The sequence below is a fragment of the Strigops habroptila genome, chromosome 21 (genome assembly GCF_004027225.2).
Source record: "Strigops habroptila isolate Jane chromosome 21, bStrHab1.2.pri, whole genome shotgun sequence".
NCBI classification, from domain to species: domain Eukaryota; kingdom Metazoa; phylum Chordata; class Aves; order Psittaciformes; family Psittacidae; genus Strigops; species Strigops habroptila.
In genome coordinates, this window is record NC_044297.2 from 4316312 (window position 1) to 4335910 (window position 19599).

A 19599-nucleotide genomic window follows, 5' to 3' on the forward strand; every position below is an offset into this window, starting at 1 on the left:
TCTTACTCCAAGAACTGAACCAATTCATGATGTAATACTCCAGGGAAAACATTCCTCTTGAAAAAGAGTATCTTCCTAGGGAGAAGTTTGAAGAAAACATCTTAATATTGTTTAAACAGCTTTTGGCACGGTCATACTAGTTGTGCTGCATTCAATACTGAAAGCAGAAGAAAGGCAGGCTAAAAATATGGAAAAGGAAAGTTTCAGGATTTGGTTTAAGGCTTCTCCTCAACTACTACCCCAAGTCCCAAGCCCTTGCTGATCCTTAGTGGAATGAGAAAAAAAGAAATGTTCAGAAGCAGAGATTTTCTTTGCTAATAAAAGAAGAACAATTTAAGGCATTGGCTATTCTGTATGTCAGTGTGAAACCACATATTTAATTCTGCCTAAAGCCTTATCATTTGCTTTAACTCTAATACAAAGGTGCAATTCCAAGGTACTTAACGCCACAGATCTGGCTGTGACTGAGGCTTTTTGTGGCTCTATTAAGAGGCACTATGCCAAGTATTAGAAAAAGTTCCTGGCAGCAACGCTTTCGTTTGCTTAGCTCGCGGTATTTTGCTTATGCAGCCATTCTCTGTGCTACCAACTGCTCTGCTTCCCCCTTTGGATGCTCACTCTATGAAGCAACTTGTCATTTCTGCGACTGGCAAGAGCTGGACATCGGGCTATGAAGCAAGAGGAGGAAGCATTGGGAAGAGAGAAGCAGGGTAAGTGAGGCAGAGCAGAGGGCAGAAGACTCCAAACCCAAGGCAGTGGAACACGGTGATGAAAGGAAACTCCACGAGCTACAACAGACCTCTTCTCCTGTGAGAAGCGAGCAGCGGGAGATGCAAAAGAGAAATGCAAAGTGAACGTTTGAGGCTTATGTTCCATAGCTTATATTATGTAATGCTTAGAATTAAGATAAGCTATATGTACATTACCTACTCCTTGTATAAACCTTACAAAGCTTTCCTGGCAAAACACACCACGGGTACTTAAGATTTTTTTTCTTGAGGGGAGAACAAAATGAGCTTTTTATTCATCGTTCATATTTGTACCCCCACAATTACTTTTTCCTCAATAGCACACACGAGGATACTCAACATATCCAAGTCACAGTTCAAATGTGAATTCCCTTACAACCTTAATAGATTTGCATTAGTGAATATTATTTACTACCAAAACTCAGCATTACTGACCTTCTGAACATGGAACTAAGTGCATTTGTTTGTCCAAACATTTGTATGACATAGGCAGGTTATTTATGACAGAGTGAAACAGGGCTTCAAAAGTGGCTTCAGTATAACTCAGTTGATTTAATGGATGGTGATATCAGATCCGTATTTTTCACCCTGATGTTACAAGTGCTGGCAAATAAATAGAAGACAAAGAGCAAGGAAACTGAGTAACAATTTAATTCAAGAACAGCACAAAACCCAACCCAGATCACAGAGGGGACAAAAAGCCCAATTTTCTGATTCCTACCTTGTTTATTCACTACATCATTAGGGCTTTGAAGGAATGATGACTATCCATTCCTGCAACTTCTCTTTGGACTTTGAGAAACCCTGTTTGTAATCTTTAATGATTTGATCATAACAATTTAAAAAAATGAGGCTCATTTATCTCCTTAAAATCATTAAGAGTTTTGCATATTATTTGTTCAAAGGGATTTTTGCTTGCAGGTGGGATTGTGAGGAATAACAGATCTGCTTGCAGGGTGGAGGCTGTCTGGGCATGGTGGCTGTTCTGACCATTTAGTTTTACTCCTTCGCAGCCTAAATTAAAAATTGTTATTATTAATATGGCTCTTCGGGCTATAAAACATGTTGCACAACATGAAGTATCCCAATAACACAGTGCAAGGACTTCACTGAACTGCTTGGCAATGCTAAAACCAGCAGTAAGCCCGCACCATAACAGGGTATTTAAACTAAGCTTTAGTGGAGCTGGAAACCAGCGCAGAGCAGGCTCCTGGTAGGAGGTTTTACTGCTGGTTTGCTGGGTCTTGTGTTTGTACATTTTTCAGTTTCTTGGTAGACCCTAAACTTTTAAAGCCTGAATCAGAACTATTTATCACCCATCAGGGAGCTCCATAAAACGTATTTTCCTTCAGAGTGACTATTCTCATTAAAGAAAAAAACTAATTTAAAAAAAAAAGACAATATATATTTTTTTAACTCTCCACTATAGCCCAGCTAAGAGGGATTCTTCAAACTAAATACTATGAACCACAAAAATTAATGCCACCTGCAAGCTGTAAATATGTGTATTATTTCATTTTTTCCCAAGTATTTTCTTTGGCTGTTACTTTCAGCTGAACAAGGCCTAAAAATTGTCAAACTGAATTCTTGTTTCAGAGTAGAGCTCTAACTACTGCCAGTTTGAGTGAAACACACATCCAGGTTCAGGGAATATGTTTTATTTATTTTGGCTGCAGTGCAGGGTAGAACATTTTCCATCCCATCCGAATGCAGTCAAAAAGGTTTTGAAATATTGCACAATAAAAGCCATTCATTATATCTGTCTCCTCTCCCTTCCAAAAACAGAACTGGCTGACCAGTTCCAAATCTGTGCAGGGGGCAGGAAGATGGGAGTCAAGGGGTCACTGGAAATAACCCAAGACTAACACCAGGTTTTTCAGGTTTGAGTTAGGGAATATGTTCCATGCCCTCATTCCCAGTGCACACAGGTTTTTCTTCTTCCCCCTCCAAAGCTTGGCTAAAGTAGTTCATTGCTCTGTTATGCACAATTTACAGGACTTAATTACAAAACTAATACATTAGGCTTCTTGTCTGTAAGTCACAGGCACAACTTTATCTTTCCTCCTGGGACACAGTGAAATTAGACCTTACCTTGTTTCAAGTGAAAGCATTTTGATTTGCACTGTTTACCTCCTCGTTTTAAAAACGTGCAATTTGAAGGAATACCCAACTACACTTTACTGGTTTAGATTGATTTCCATTGCTCACCTACCTGTTAGCAGCTTGAAAGCAGGGTTCTTTCACTGCCCACTCCTCTGTGTGCTTAAGCTACACTTGGCGTACTTCAGTGGTACTTTTTTTAACTCCTTCCTCTCTCCATTTCCCTGTACATGGATCTAACAATGCTTTTCTGTTTGCTTCCTTGGGCACAGATCAGTTCATCACTAAACTCTTTCCAGGTTTAAGTGAAGTATAAGAGTGCTAAAGGATTCAGAGGGAGAGGGGAAAAGTAAAGCACAAATTTTTTTAGTGCATTGCTAAACATCAGCTAGACTAGATGAACATACAATAGTGAATTTTATATGCCACACTAAGGTGGTTCAGTATCACCTTCTACGGTCCAATTAGTCAGAAGCAAGTAGAGAAAGATAAGCTGAAGGCCAGATGAAGCTTTAGATACAACTAAAGTTTAAGAAAAGGCAGAAAGTCATATACAATTCTTGTTATTTTCTTTCCCCCACTTACCATGAATGTCAGGTTGAGAAAATGACTTTATATTTGTTAACTCCCACGTGAGAAAACTTGGTCATTTCATCTCCACTTTTGTAGCTTCTGCACATCTTCATTATGGCAAAATATTGGCATAAGATAATTCCTGGAACACACTAACACTTTCCCTTTAAAACTTCCTGCAAGTGTGGGTATTGTTGTTCTTTGTATCTCCACCTCACTTGTATTAAGCAAACTTAAGCAAAGACCATTCCAGCTGTGAAATACTCCTTACAGCTCAGATACTCAGCTATCTGAGAATGTATCAAGCCTGCACTTCACAGGATAGCACAAGCACAAGTGATGTGTAATTACTCTTCCTTATTAACAACATCATAATTACAGAGCAGCAAAATAATCAGTCTTTCCAGGAGCCACACTTGTCCTCTCTGCCAGTTAGAGCATGATAATTACATGGCAATCTGGTAAATGCAATTATTGGGCAATATACACTTAGTGCTATTATCCTACTCGAAGCCATTTAAAGCCTATACAATACAGCACTTCGCGTTAGTCAAGTACTTTTAAACACAAAGTAAGCTTTGTAACAAGCCTCCGAAGAGAGGAAAAATACTCCCTTTAGAAGAGCAGGAAGAGTAGATGAGAGGTGAGACTGGCCAACACCATAGGTTTGTTTAGATGCCACTATAATACACAGGCTGACATGGAGCTCAATACTGCACAAAGGTCAAAACAGTGACCCAAGTTGAAGATGGCAAAGTCTAGCACTGGAAAGCACATCAACAGCTGAAAAACAGGACTCCAAACTTAAAATATCTCGACACATGTCTGCCCTGGCACGCAATATACCTTGAATTTAATTCCTACAGCCCAACATGGCAATGAAGCCAAGAGATGTCTTCAGAAAGCTCTTCTGTTGATTGCATGGGGATAGTGAAGTTGCTGGTCACTCGAAGGTTAATGTTGACTCACTTGTAGAAAAGCAAACCTGACAGTGGAACAGCATTGTGGAACTTCCTATAATAGCAAAGACACCAAGTTGTAGGTTACACCCCCCTTCAGGAGCCTATACTCTTCTGAGGAAGAGCAGTGAGTGACCCGGAATCTGAATGTTTCAAGTACTAAGAGTATTTTGCTAGCCTTGCAAGAAGAGCTCTCTCCCAAGTGCCCCAGTTCCCTCCCATGCTAAACAGCCCCCAGTGTTAGCGATCCTCTAGCTCCCTATTTCATGACAGATTCTATCTCAGGTCTTAGCTATTAGGCAAGTCCCAAATCACCTCTTGCAACCCTAATCTCCAGCAATCAGAAAACACAGCCAGAAGAGACCTCAAGAGGCCATCCAGGCCCTATCCTTACCCCTAGGAAGGATCATATGTCATTTCTGACAGATATTTGTTTAATCTGTTCTTAAAAGCCTCCAGTGATGGAGATTCCACAACTTCCCAAGGCAACGTATTCCCATGATCAACCATCTCTGCTGCTGGAACTTTTTCTTAATGTTTAACAGAGACATTTTTCTCTAATTCAAACACATTATTTCTTGTCCCATTCAGTACAGATACGGAGAACAGATTATTACCTTCCCCTTACAATAACCTTTTGCATAACTGAAGACCCGTCTCCTCTCAAGTCCTTTCCAGGTTAAGTCCCATTAACTGCAACCTCTTTATTTCCATGTAGGTTCCAGCTTCATCCTCATGCAAGCCGTGCAAACTGCCATCAAGCATCTACATTTAATTGCTAACAGCCCTTTCCAACCTGGCAGGTTCTGCCAGGAAGAAAAGCCAAGCTTTGTCTTCTCCTTACCCTTGCTCTTCTCTTTCTGACTTGACTTCACATCTGCAGTGCACTCAGCCTTCCCACTCAAGAAACCTCAAGAGAAAATTCTCTTCTAGGGCTGCTGCAACTGATGCATAGGTCAGCAACATCAGGAAACGCATGTTCTAGGCAGCATTTCAGGTTAAGCTCTCTAGCATCACACACAGTTGCAGTGCTTTACCATATTTAAGAACACAGCGTGATTTCCATATGGAAAGTCATACCTGAATACAGGGCAGCAGTTTCACTTTTCCAAATTCATTTCAATGTATAGCACAGTTGCTGCTGGTTTGATTTTTTAATGTTAGAAGTAGCAGCTATTATTAGTTTTAATCTCAAGGAGCAGCTATTATTAGCTTTAATCTCCAGGAGCTTTAGATTTGAACCTTAGCTAGTACGTTACTTGTATGTTATATTAAACCGTAAAAGCTCATGTCAGACTGCCCTCTCCTGGTAAGCCAACAGACTGCACTGCAACCGGTTCAACTCAAGGAACTATGACCCTTCCCTCTCCCAGTCTAAAACAGTCACTGAGACACAAAGCAAACCCCCCAAATAAAACATCAAGAAAACTGGGTTTGGAGGTATTTAGATGTGTAGATGTGAAACTGAGGTACATGTTTAGTGGTGACTTGGCAGCGCCAGGTAACAGATTTGATCTTACAAGTCTTTTCCAACCAAAATGACTCTGCAACAACTTCAGTAATGTTTCTAAAGCCGCATAAGATAAACAGCATTTAGGTAGTGAAGTTTCTTACAAGTTGCCTTTAGGAGCTCTTGTCTTGGGGAAAAACTGATGATGGCTGTAGAGAAAAGTAAAACATGCATAAAAATTAAACTGCTCTGTTTGCTTTTAAGCTTTATAAAAGCACCCAAGTACATAAAGTATTTTATTCCACACCAATAACGTTAAAACCAAGGTCACAGCAGAGATCATTTGCAATGGAAAGCTATTTCCTTCAAGCTGGCACAGGTATTTCACTATGGCTGAAACACAACAGGATGACAAATGAAAGCAACAGCAAATGTGCAAGGAGACCACCTACAGTCATCACTTTTTATTACATTGTTCAGACTAGAAAAACGAAAACAGCAAGACAACAGGTCAACTACTGGAGAATATGCACTGTGTTTAGTACACATACACCAAAGCTTGGATACACTCAGAGATGGAGCACAGCTTTATTGTATGATGAATGTTTCACTCTCCTTAACCAATTTATTTTTTTTTAAATTAATGTTAAATACAACAGAGATTTAAAAGCTTTTTTTTTTTCCCCTAGTGCCCAACCTTCCCAGCAGAAACCAGAATTCATTAATTCTAACACAAAACTCAGCCTTACTTATAGGACCTCTACCCTTGCTCGTGCCCAGAAGGTAAAGCAAAGTCTTTTCAGAAGATGGTATCAGCTTCCCCGCTTTCTACTCCTCTCCTTCAAGCCAGAAGTGATTTCTTTCTTATTTGCAGAGCATCTCAAGGGGTTGGGTTTTTTTGGATATTTTTGAAATCTGGAAAAAAATTCATGCAGATTTCAAAAGCAATTTATAAGGAATGCTCAAGCACATGGGAAACATCAACACTTCAAACAATTCTAGCTGGACGGGCATACTTTACAACAGTGTAATTTAACTACTGAAGACAAAGTCACATTTTATCTACTTCAAAAATAGAACAAAATCTTCAGCTTGAATCCTGTTCTTTCAAAAGAGTGAGCCCCATCTAGAAAGTAACTTGTCACCACAGACTGTCTTTTTGAACTATCAAATTTGTTCCTCTTTACCAAGAGTCACTTGTTTGCTGACACATCTCCAGTTTAGCAGCTTCCTATACTCACTGCGCAGTTGAGTGGAGCAAGTGGAGCAAGGTGGTCTGCTAAACACAACCAGTCTAACCATTACAACTAAGTTCCAAGGGCTAAAATCCCACCTTGCTGTGCAGGTACCGCAGGTGTAAAGATTTAGCAAGAAAATCCCGGACTGCAATAACAAGTGTGCAAATGCACGTCAATGTTATTTAAATTCTATATATTGTGTTACCTGCAACCAAATTCACCAGCCCTTAGGAGCAATCCTTCTATATAAGAACTATTAATCTTTGCCTTCGTGAAGTGACTGAAGTTGGTGTTGCAGAGAAAAGGGGTTATTTGTTGAGGTTTTTTCTAATACTAGCGGTGTTTCATTGCTATTGATCTGTAGACAGCACAAAGTCTGAGAACATGTAAGCAAGGATGGAGACTCTAGTAAAGGGGTGATGTCAAAGTCAGTTCATCATAGAAGTTTTTTATCCTCCTGATTACTGCCATGACTGTCTACCAGAGCAATGCTCTGAGCCAAACTAGGTCTTCCACACAGTTCTGATCTTCAAGCATTTTAGGCATCAAGACAAGAAAAATCACTTCTAAGTTCTCCAGAAAAATTAAGAAAGAAATAAGCAGTAAGGAAATGTAAGTGAGAGAGAGAAGAAAACAGCACTTAACAGAGAGAACATAAGAGTCTAATACTAACCTTCACTTCACACAGTCAGATAGCTGAAACCTCACTAAATGTTAGAGTTATTTTCAAGAGGTATTTCTACTTGTTCATCATGATTCTGGTTACTTCTGTCCTTCCTATATACAGAATGTCTTCTGCTCCTTCTTCGGGTTGGAGAGCAAGTTCTTGTTTCTTGAGCTGGGAGTACAGACATGCTTCTCCTCCTCCATCTTTTGCAAGGCCCATCAGCAAGATTAACAGAGCCACTGTTCTTCCCTGGTGCTGAAAACTGGAGAAGATTTTGTCCTTTATAGTGAATGTTCTCAGATTCTGTAAGGGTGGACGTACTTATTGTTCGCCTGGTTTTGCAAGCAGAAGCTATTAGGGGAGGGTTCTTCTGGACCTCACTGGGTACTTGAATCCATGCAAGTCCTTCAACTTCTGCATCTTTATGTAGTCTCATGCTGCGCCTCACTCTCTTTCCACCACTGTTATCGCTCTTCTTTCTAAAAGGCTCTAAGGAGTCATTTTTTAGCTGAGGAGCAGAGAAGATTTCTTCCACATTATAAGAACAAACTGGAAGACAGTTTCCAACAGGAAGGAAACACATGGCACTGCTTCTTCTTCTTCTTCTTTGTGGACCACCTCTTGCAGAATCTTTTTCTGGACACTGAGTTCTTTGGGCATCTGCATATTCACTCATGTCCTGTTGGTGCAGAAACTCCAGCCCTGTTAGCTGCTCTGCCTCATCGAGGAGATTTCCTTGTAATTTCTCATTTTCTATGAAGGAACCACTTTCTTTTGCCTCTTTTACACATGCAGTCTCTTCACCTTGTTGGAAAGAGTCAGATGTATCAAAACCACACTTTGCATCTGGCACAATGTTTGAAAACTGGGGAAAGAAAATATTTTTTTGTAAATATAGGCCAACATAACCCACAAAAACCTGGTTCCAAAGAGCTGACAACTAAATACATGCTACTGGTTTCCTGCTAAGTCTCCTCATTCACAAAACACCCCAACCAACACACTGAATCCTGCAGGCTGGGATGTGGGACTAAACTTCTGTTGCTTGAAGCCTTGTTAAGTTCTGAATCTCTCCTTCCAAGGCTGGAGGTTCCACAGCCTCTCCAGGCAGCCTGTTCCAATAGTGAATCACTCAAGTTTTTCCTTCCCCCAAACATTACTTGTTTTATCCAACAACATCAAGCACAATTCTGATTTTCTAGCAGTATTCTTAAGCTTATCAGTTACCTCCTGTTCACTGCCAGACACAGACTCCAGATCACCCTCTGGCACCTGGAACACCGTGTCACTGGGACTGCTGGCTTCTCCTGCATCCAGGTCCTCAGAGCTTGAGGATGCATGAACCACATGGGTGTTCTTCCCTCCTATTCCTTCAGCCACCAGCTTCTGTTGAACATCCTTGCCAGCATTTCCAGATTTGGTATCCTCTAAAAACACATCCTCTGGATTGGAATAAACATGTGGTTACTTGACTCTAATGGTGAATGGACAAAGCCTTTTGTTAAATATTACAACAAAAGCTTTATAGTATTTTATTTACATACAAGTAACCTTCTAAACAACCATCCCACAGAACCAGTGTAAAAACACTTCACTATTCATGCCCAACTTACCAATCTTAAAGACTAGGAAAATACCAGCATCAAGTCAAAGCCAGCTTTACACTGAGTCCAACAGGAGTTAAACTTATCCAGTTGGAGATTGTCAATCTGTTAGACCCTCGGGACTCCACTGTTATAGAAGCAATTATAAGTAAAAAAATATATCCTGGGCTCTTTACGTATGCACAGAACTCAACCCTCAACAGTTTTGCTAAGTAACTGTTGAAATACAACATTAGAAGGACCAGGAAGAGCAAGGCAAAACAAAACTCAAAACCACGTTACCTGAAAAAAACGCAGTTGCCTTTGTTGAGTTGGAAGATGAGGCAGAAGAGAAAAGCTCTGGAATTTCAGGGATAGGGCTGAGAAGAGGTTTCTTAGAAGCCATCTCTCTCTCCCCATATAAAGATTTTTTTACTTTTTTCTTTCTTCTTTTCCCATAGCCTGTATGTTTTGTTTTCTGAAAAGATGGAGAAGGCTGAATACAGCACAGTGTAATTATGATGTTCCTGTACAATTTTTTCCAACAAGTGACACCATTACTGGAATTTGATGGGTAACAATTGTTTCCCTAAAATGAAGGTTCTGCTCATTCTGCCATCTGCCAACTAACATTAAAAAAAATTAAAAAAAAGCAAAGGAGAATTTCTTCTCCAATAGGAGATCTGATTTGTGTTTCATTATCCAAACCTAGAAGTCAAGTAAATTAATCCTTCAGCTCAAAACTACAGATTCTTCATTCACGCTTAGTTTGAAAAGGAATACATGCTTTCCCTTCCAACACATGAAAGCAAAAATCTTTCAGGAGTCTCACACCTTTACAATACTTAACTAGCATGTAACTGGGCAAGTTCAGCAACTACTACTATATACACTTGGTAAGAACCACCATTAACTCATTTTCTGTCCCTTGAGCCTGGAAAGTGACATACACCCCCCCTTTCACCTCCAGAAAGCAAGTACTTTACTCTCTTTTTGCCCTACAAAACTCTGCTAGTCAGCCTTAACAAGCAGTAAGCAAGAGGTGTGTGGCAGTAAGTGTAAGAAAACAAAATAGGCCTGAAGAAGAGAATATTGGCAGCAATAGGAAACAGCACTCTTTAGAAAACCTTTACTAAAACAATCAAAATAATCACTAGAACACACAAGAAAAGACACTTGGATTGAGTGTCCAAATTCAAAGATAAAGGCAAATTCACCAGCTGCAACAGGCTGACACTTACTTGTGCCTTTTTGGCAGCAGATGTGGTTGCGTTCCTTTGTCTTTGAACCTTGTCCTTTCCTGGATTTTGAGTATCCTTAGCATTCTGAGTACTTGTGGCTTTTGAGATGCTGAAATCGGTTCCCTCTGAAATGGTGCTACACTGTTGAAGAACATGAATTTGAAGTTGTTGGGTGCATGTGTGTTGTGCTTATTCTGAAAACATGGTTCATGTGTCACAAGAATCACATTGCAATAGTCTTATTTCATAGATGATGCTGTAAGAGCTAGACACTGACAACTGGAAATTAAAGCTTTATAGAGCTAGTCTTCACTCATAGAACAATACAGCCCTGTTTGTACAAAAAGAAGATTCTAATGAGAAAGTAGAAAACGTTCCTCTTCAGCTATAAGAGATTCCCATCTGATACTGCGTCTGCCTTATTGGCTAACAGCCAGGGTAACAGGACTGAAGAGCTTCAGCACTCGGCTGGGAACCACATTTTCAGCAATACCTGAAGTCATCACAGGCTGCACAATCAGCTTGACTTTATCAGCCTCTACCTCGTGTTCCTGTGACTCAAAGAAATTTAACCACATAGAAAAATTAGACTGAAAACTTTGTTTCCATTCTCCTCAATTTTCTGTGATTCTAAGTTTTTAGATTCCCATGAGTGAAGACCCTAATCTTATGAATGACTGCCTATGAATAAATCTTCTAAATATTGTCAGACTATTTGAGAAAGTTCCTGGAAAAAAAAATAATCAATAAAAGTAATAAATTTAAGCATCAGACCGTAACCAAAAATGTTTTTAATAACTGGAAAACCACTTTCACTCAAAAATGAGATTTCCTTAAGATACTATCTGCATTAACATAATATATCTCCATATACCCGGATATACACAACCCTCGTACCTAGGGCTGTAAAACTCTTACAAGCATCAGGAGGTAAAAATGTAACAATTCTGCTTGAAGAAGTTAAAAAAATGAAACAAACATCATCACTAAAGAAACTCACCTTCCTTTTCGTAGAATAATGAGTTTTTGTCACATCAGATTTGTCACTTTCTGCTATTATATATGAAGAAAATAAGATTATTGATTCAGTTTCAACACAAAAAGTTAATCACATTTTGAGGAAAGTATCGTATCATTTCCAACATTCTGAACAGCATGTTTACTCATCTCAGTCTTGAATAACCAGCAACAGTCTTAAGCTCTATCAAACATGGCAAGATAAAAAAAAAAAAATAAAGCTTTACAGCTTGCTTTACAAAACAGAGGAAAACAAAAGTGGTGAGGATTTGGTAACAAAGCCCTTACACAGCTTCCATTGAGATATATACATACACATGCACAACCCCCCTTCAGCTTTTTGTTGTTGTTGTCTTGCTGTTAAAACCTCCAAAATTACAATATCAGAATCAAGATACTAAGCCAAAGTATTCAAAGCACTAAGCCTAATTAGATCAGCCACTTTCAGAGAAGAATACAAGGTCAAATAACTTTCAGTTAGCCAAAAGAACAGGTAAACACTGCAGCTACTGCAAAGACCACTAGAAGAAAGCAAGAGCATTTCCATTTTAGCACGATTGAAATAGATGTCTTTGTATAAAACCAAACCAACCTGTGTCATATCTCAGTTTTCAGAGACAGAAAGATGTATTATCTAATGACAAAAAACCAAGCTGTGGTTACCTTCTGCATTTTCAACAGGTGAAAGGTCTTTTGCAGCAACAGAACACTCCAGCGACTCTTGAAGAGGCTCAATACATTCCTTTAAACAAAAAAAAGTTAATTTTAGCAATATGCTATACCAGATATATATTGAAAATCTCCTTTTCTATTAGTGCTTGGAACAGCCAGGTGATTTTACTTTCTTTCCTTAAAGAATATGACAGCTCATTTGCCATATATGGCAAAAAGAAATACAGTATCAAAAGACAGCATCAAAAGTCTATGAATTAGCCAAGTGAAAAACATTTCATGTGCTACCAGTACTCAACTTTAAACAGCTCTACAGGCCAAAATGCTATTTACAACTCAGAAACCAAAAGCAAAAGTTCTCAATGCTATTCTAAAGCTTCCAGAAGGCTCTATTTTAATATTTTAGCAATTTCTTTTCAAAACCAAGCAGACTGGGGAAAAAAATAAACCAAACCTGAACATTCAGAGAGACCAAGAGGCTGGTTTTATGGCTTTAAAAACAAACCCCAAACTCCAACAAAACCCTTACATTGCTGCAATCAAAGTTCGGCTGGGGGAACGGTTCCTCAAGGAGACTTGGCCTTGCAGAAGGGCTGTTGCTTTGTAGGCCTGGATGAGTGACTGGGGTTGCTCCTTTGCGCAGTGGAGTATTCGCAGGTAAAGTTTCATCAAATATTTCTGGGCTTAGGACTTCTCCAAAAGTGACTCTCTTCTTCTTCGGGTTTTTAGAGCTCCACGTTTCTGTTTTCTCTGTTGTAATAAAATACACTGGCTGCTCAGTGGACTTGGAACTTTCAGAGAGCAGAGACTTTTCAAGGGCTTTTTATGGGTCTTCACGTTCTCTTAAAAATCACACCCCCCAAACAAGCCGCAAAATACCACCTTTATATGTTTTGGGGATTCCACCAGAATTTTCAGTATAGCTTTACTACAGTATCAAGAATTAAGGAAGAAAGAAGACTAGGAATGACTGGCTGTTCCACAAGTTCCAGCTGACAAGTGTGAAATGTCTTGAAGACCAGGAGATTCTATTCTGATGCTAGAGGCTTTCTCAAGTTTTGGGGTGGGATTTTTTAGTTTCTTTTAATAGACATTATTTTTCTTGCTAACCTTTTCTCCTTCACACAGTAGGATGCCACATTTGAGCTACTTCAGTGGCAGTTAATGCACATAATTCTTCAGAATTAGCAAAGAGGCAAAGCCTTATGATGCCACGTAATACTTTGCCTATTTAAAAACCAAAAAGGGAATCTGACCTGTTTCCACTGCTTCAAAGGTTTCTGCACAATTGGAGACTGCAAGAGATTCACCTCCTCCACTGTCAATCACATTTGAGTATTCCTATCAAATTCAAATAATACAATCATCTATTCAATACCATTTAATTAAAATATTGTCCTTATGCAAATCAAAAGCGAAAATAACTTCTTCTGCAAGCAACATCTAATAATTAGTCCTAGTGCTTACAAAAACCTACTTGTTTTCTAAATGAATAAAACTCAACAACATAATATGGACCTTCTCTTACCATGAAAGCTTCAAGCAAAGCTTCCAAGATGACCAAACAGATATCCATGAGAGCATTAAATTATTTCAAAATGCATTATAATTAGTAAAAATTATCTTCAACGATTCAGCTTCTGGTAGTTCAATGATGACCGCAGAAGTTCATCCTTAGAACTCCATGTGAGTCAGTTAACCCACCTTGGTCGGCGTTTTCTTCAGCACGGATCGCAAGAGGGAGCCGCTCTGTCTGCGCGCACGTAGGGAACCCCTTCCCGTGTGTTGTGGTGTGACTGCTGCCTTGCTTTCATCACACATTCCCAGGCTGGGCTCTTCTGCAAAGCTGACTTTCCTTCTGCTTAGATCTGATATAACGTTATTTGTCACGTCTTTAGTGATGTGCTCACAACTGGAATCTTTAGAGCAAGTAGACAAATATGACAATTAAAGACTGAAATAACATTGAGAAGACTTTACCATCAGCAACATGAAGTGTAAGTGTACACATGTCCACAGAGTCCATGCATCAACATAACAAAAAATCCATGTTTCCAAATCTCTGCTATCATTGCGCTACATTTACATTTCATATTTTGAGAAATTTACAAACCATACAAAGGTAGAAAGGGAGCCCTACAGAAGGAAAAGGCATTTTACAGAAGGATTTCTCTCTCATCCATGAAATTGAGGGGGGGAAAAATATGCATTCTCTAATGTACACAGAGAATGCATTATCATCCCCCTCTACATTATCATCCCCCTCTCCTTCACAAGCATGAACTACTCAGCTATGCTTTTCACTATAAATGGCCTGACTAGCAAAATTAAGGGAAGCTCCAAACAATTATCCCCTGCCTGTGTGTCAGTTTAAGCTTGCTTTTCCTCTCAGAATCAAACTGCCAACACACCACCCAAGAGGCCCTACCCCACCTTCCAAATATTTCAGTTCCTCTCATAAAAGCTATTTCCTTCCTATGAATTGTGCTTAAGTAAAAACATGTTTAATGCTAAGTTGTACTGAACGAGCTCCGAATTCAGTTTTAAACTGGGACTTGAGCCTCCTCTGCAGCAGTACTTGACAAGATCATTATTTTCAGTGTTATGCCTTTATGTCAAAGCTGTATCAGGTTTCTACTGCATTGTGAATTGTAGACAAAATGACAGACATGGAATGACTGCTTGTGAAACATTTCCTTGCAAATATTCTAAGTATTTTTACTTTCTAATCAGAATATAACAGAGACTGTAATAGTGATGAATCCTCTTACCATGGCCTGTTTCTAAGACATCTTTAATTACAACAGTCTCCAACGACTCAATAGGATTATGTTGCTCATAAACCCATTCCTAGAGAAAAAGTTACAAGATTTTATATATGTATATACGTAGCATCTATTTATATACACAACCAAGCAACGTGATAAAGAAAAAAAAACTACTTGCAATTGCTGCATTTTAAAATAGAATTAACTATGGAGAGGTTTTAATCCCATAGACAAAGATTTCTGAGTTTTCTTAATCATCCACTACATGTGTTGAACTTATTTTTTTCCAAAACACCAAGGCTAAATGCTTAAAAGGATTAGATATCAGAAATGAAAACAAGATGGAAGGAAAAACCTGTATATTTTAATCACTAGTCTAGGAAGTTCCTTCCTATCCTCCATACAACTGTTGCACTATCACAGGTGTTTAACAACTCAGAAGCTGCTGGATCACAGCAGAGGACACACATAGCAGAACAGACCCCATCTTCACATATTTGAATTTAGAACAGCTTGTAGCACCCATGCTGAGCATTTGCACGTGCAAGAAAACCCAGCACAGCCTCAGAAATGGCTGAGGTTAGGCTGCGCTCACTGCCCGTCCAAACAGATCAGTGCCCAGGCCAGATTTTACTTCCTTTTACTTGATAAAGTAAGACGTGAAAATCTTGCAAGGGAGATTTGCTGTGGGTTTTCTCCATGTTCTTTGCCCACATGTATATTATAAAGTACCTTTGAAACAGCAGCAGCAGGTTCAGTGACAGTTGCATCCTGGCATGAAGACAAGATGCTGTGGATCTTGGTATCAGGCTTACTGCTGCTGGTCAAATTTTGTCTTGGATTCTCTTTCACATCACCTCCATTGTCACCTGACACAAACTTTTCACTGCACTGACCCGGGTTCTGCTCTTCTGTAAAACGTACTTTGTTCTGAGCTGCATCAGATAAAAACAAACCACAAAGCACAAACTTCAGATTTTTCAGTGAATGCTCTTATTGTGGCTCTTCACCAAAAGGATGGTGAGGTTGAAAAAGCTTGGTAACTTTCTAGTCAGGAAAAAGAAAACACGTGCATTTTTAGGTTCTACTTTGAAAAATAACCAAATCTTTAAAACAAAGCAAGTTTTTTCTTTTCATAGAAATGTTACTAGCTCCATCAATACCAGAGAAGCATTGTAGTTTGTTCTACACTACCATCTTCTCACAATAAATGCACAGTACTGCCCTGACTTGCTTTTGCAATACTTACTGTTGTCATTAATAAGGATATCACACCTCAGTAATGTAATGGCATTTCTAAAATCACTGTACTTGAAAGTTATTAAACAAGTCTGTACATCATGATCAAGAGAGATAACAGTTACCACAGCTAAAACCAGTTGTCAGGAAAACCATTCTCAGTTTCATGGAAAAAGTGTGAAAACACTAATTTACTTTTCACTAGGCATTAAAGGGTATAAATCTAGAAAGTAACCCGAAGAAAACAGTTACCAAAAAATACAAGTCTTTGGTTTTTTTTTCTGGGGCTATTCTGAGAAACCACTATTCAGGATGAACTAAGAAATGCGATGGGTTTAAACAAACACAAAACATGTGCCAAACCTTACAAAGGAGCATTTTTTTGTTGTTGTTTATATTAACTGTTTGCAGTTTAGTACTTTATGGCCTAAAGGAAGACCTCATGTTTAAAATAAACCATTGACCACAAACATAACCAACTTACAAGAGCCTGCTCCCTGGGAAGTAGCATCCACGTGTGACGGTCCAGAGGAGCCAGTCTCCCCTTCAGCTTCTTGTACTGATTTAAAAGATGTTTGAAAAGCATCTATCTTGTCCTTCAACGACCTGACATGTTCGTGTTTAAAAGGACTAACCTGCTGAAACAAAATTAACCGCAAGATGGTTTGTCTCTTTCCCCAAGATGACATGGGCTTATTACTTTCTATTTGCACTTTGGCACAAAAGAAACTCTGAGAAGCAGCGAATCTTATATTTAATCTGGCTTCAATTTGAGTTGTGTGGTAAAAATATGCAAAAATAGGAAGTGTACTGCGAAATCTGTTAAGTTTTACTGCCTCTCAAAATCTGTCCCTCTAAACCCAGGACAGATCCATAATTAGGTTTCTGACAGTCTATGCTGCTTTAAGAAGAGGTCTGATTATAAACCAAGACATTTATGCTAGCATTTACTTCACTTTAAACTATCAACACTTTAATCAGCCAAAAATCAAGCACGGCAAATATAGGTTATAGTGCACACAAGTTAAAACATACGAGCAAGCTGGACATGGAGAGAAGACTCCAGACTCTGCACAAAGAACACCTCTAACATACCTCTATTCTAACATAAGGTGTCCAAGGGAAGTCAACAAAATTCAGGCCATGGTTGTTCCTCCTGGCTTCTTCCGGACACCTGCCTTCTCTTGCTGCCAGCATATGTTGGTATTTGAGAAAGAAAGACTCTCACCTGTGCAAAAGCTGTTTTTTTCCTGTTGCTTCTCTGCTGGGCAAGGTACTGAATAAGGGCGTTATTTTCTGGTGACCCCCGTACTCCAATTGTTGACCTTCGGCTAAATTTTAATGGAGTTGGAGATTTCCCTGAGATGGGAACAGGAAAAAAAACAAAACAAATACTTTTTGGAGGAAGAATACCTAAAGTTTTAAAATGGCATTTTTGTTTAAGAGTGATTTAAGTTTATGAAAACATCTACAGTTAGCTGCTCAGCTCAAGGATCCTTCCTGAGCAAAACCAAATTAGCTTCCTAAAAGCAAGTTAATATTTAACTAAACTACGTACCAACTGAGGAGCTGTTATTTGCTTTTCCCATTGGTAATTAAGGAACTGTCTACCAATATTTGCAGAATTTGTCTTGCTACTGTCTTGTGAAACTCACTGACACCTAATCAACCATACAGAAAAACATTCAATAGGGAATTACAGCAACATCATATCACAGTCCTATCCTTGGGCATATTCCAACTCAGCCAGAACCTGACCTGAACTGAAGCTTTTGATAAGAGGTTGGACTAGATGAACCCTAGATACCCCTCCAAGGAAGACAACTGTCATTAGGCACTCCAGCCTTACCAAGAGATGGTATAGTGAAGCTTTCTTGAATAATCCCAAATTCACCAGTTGTTACAGTTGCAAAATCAACAGGTTTTTTCCTCTGTTTCTGTGATATTCCATAATCAGATTCTTCTGCTTTGTCCCTATTAGGTGTCAAGTAGCATTCACTACCCAAAGAAAAAGGCCTCCTTTGTGACAAATTTTCCTTGCTGTTCAAAGGCAAGGGAGGTTCACCAACCACATCCCTTGGTGGTGTATCAGAAAAGCTCTGAGTATGCTGACAGCTACCATACTCTTCTTTGTTGTGGCATGATTCCTTCTCAAGGCCTGTGCTGTATCTCCGGGTGCATTCTTGCAACTGCGCTTGGTTCCCATCACTGACATTTTCCTTCTTGGATGCCTTGATGACTTTTGATTTAGTCACTTTGTGAATCTTCTGGTCTTTTGGCAGATCACAGAAAGAGGCCTCCTCCTTCTCTTCAGGACATACACTCTCATTTTCTTTAACTTTCAGGGGAGCATTTACACTCTTAGGTCGCTCGCGCATTCCTAGTGATTTATTTTAAGGAACATTCAGTCAGCCTTTGCTCTCCTATAATTACACGCACCTACCTAAAAGAAAAAAAAGATATTTTAATAGGTATTGGGTAAGAGCAAGAGTTGGCCACCATTCTCAAACTTCTACCCAATCTAGGTTTTTACCTTCAACAAAGTGTTTAACAGTGAGGGGAAAGGGAGAGCCTTATCTCCAGAAAGCTCCACAGAAATGACACAAAAAGACACTATAAATATGCACAGCAGAAGTGTTTCACACTATGCTTCCACTCCTTATCAAACTTCAATTTCATGTTAGTATAAAGTATGTTAAGGACAAAGTATGTGTGAGGTGTCCCTGCCCATGGCAGAGGGTTGGAACTAGATGATCTTAAGGTCCTTTCCACCCCAAACCATTCCACGATTCTATGATCACACTGTATTCGTTTTGCTGTTAAGTGTTGCAGCAAATATTAGCAGTTTAATATGAAGCAGAACATTTAGGACGCTGACATTTTTTGCATGTAGCTCCTTTGATTTTAAGTTAAACATGTAGAATTCAATAACATCAGTCTGAAACTTTGGTCCCACAGATATACATCTTTTCCCCGCACTTTGTGTAACAGAATTCAACTGTTAAATACCCCGTGCACAACTTGTTTGAAGTCCACACTAGAAATCGGTGCCTCCATCTACCCGGTTGTACCAACGAGAGGTGCCTGTGACAGGGAGAACCTCCCCGTGCGGACTCACCCCCATTACCTCAGCGCCCACAGCTCCCCCTCAGCGCGCACCGCTCCCCCCTCAAGACCCCACAGGTACCCTCCCACCGCTCCCCACTCCTTTATATCCCCTCACCAGCGCTCCCCACCACCCTCACCCTCACCCGGGCTCACCCCACCTTACCGCGGCCCCCCTCACGCCCGCCCCAGCGCTTCCCCTCAGCCACCGGCCCGGTCCCGCCTCAGGAGTTCAAAC

At 39.6% G+C, this 19599-nt stretch overlaps 1 protein-coding gene across 4 annotated transcripts; it reads right to left on the reverse strand.

Moving 5' to 3' along the window:
- Window positions 1-6114: 6114 nt before the first annotated feature.
- On the reverse strand, window positions 6115-19583 carry CDCA2 (cell division cycle associated 2). 4 transcript variants are annotated; one of them, XM_030510221.1, is made up of 16 exons: window positions 19528-19583; window positions 18106-18699; window positions 17485-17615; window positions 16741-16894; window positions 15750-15952; window positions 15021-15099; window positions 13954-14168; window positions 13506-13590; window positions 12779-12999; window positions 12241-12319; window positions 11561-11613; window positions 10561-10701; window positions 9623-9797; window positions 8964-9178; window positions 7743-8601; window positions 6115-6746 (listed from the first exon to the last, which is right to left on the reverse strand). In XM_030510221.1, exons 2-15 carry the CDS (start codon window positions 18632-18634, stop codon window positions 7777-7779), a joined length of 3105 nt encoding a protein of 1034 aa, XP_030366081.1. In that variant the 5' UTR covers window positions 18635-18699; window positions 19528-19583; the 3' UTR covers window positions 6115-6746; window positions 7743-7776. The 4 variants fall into 4 exon arrangements, with proteins under 4 accessions (XP_030366081.1, XP_030366082.1, XP_030366084.1 ...); XM_030510222.1 differs by lacking the exon at window positions 19528-19583 and adding an exon at window positions 19266-19341 and having other exon boundaries at window positions 16741-16891; XM_030510224.1 differs by lacking the exon at window positions 19528-19583 and adding an exon at window positions 19266-19341 and having other exon boundaries at window positions 11561-11610.
- Between the last annotated feature and the right edge of the window lie 16 nt (window positions 19584-19599).

What these genes read in the sequence shown, in the direction of transcription:
- CDCA2 (XM_030510221.1), bottom strand. Translation starts at nt 18,634, where the DNA reads ATGCGCGAGCGACCTAAGAGTGTAAATGCTCCCCTGAAAGTTAAAGAA. An exon ending in ATTATTCTACGAAAAGGAAG is followed by an intron (nt 10,702 to 11,560) that starts GTGAGTTTCTTT and finishes GTTCTTCAACAG; the next exon opens with TGTAGCACCATTTCAGAGGG. An exon ending in TGTCTGGCAGTGAACAGGAG is followed by an intron (nt 8,602 to 8,963) that starts GTAACTGATAAG and finishes TTCTTTCCCCAG; the next exon opens with TTTTCAAACATTGTGCCAGA.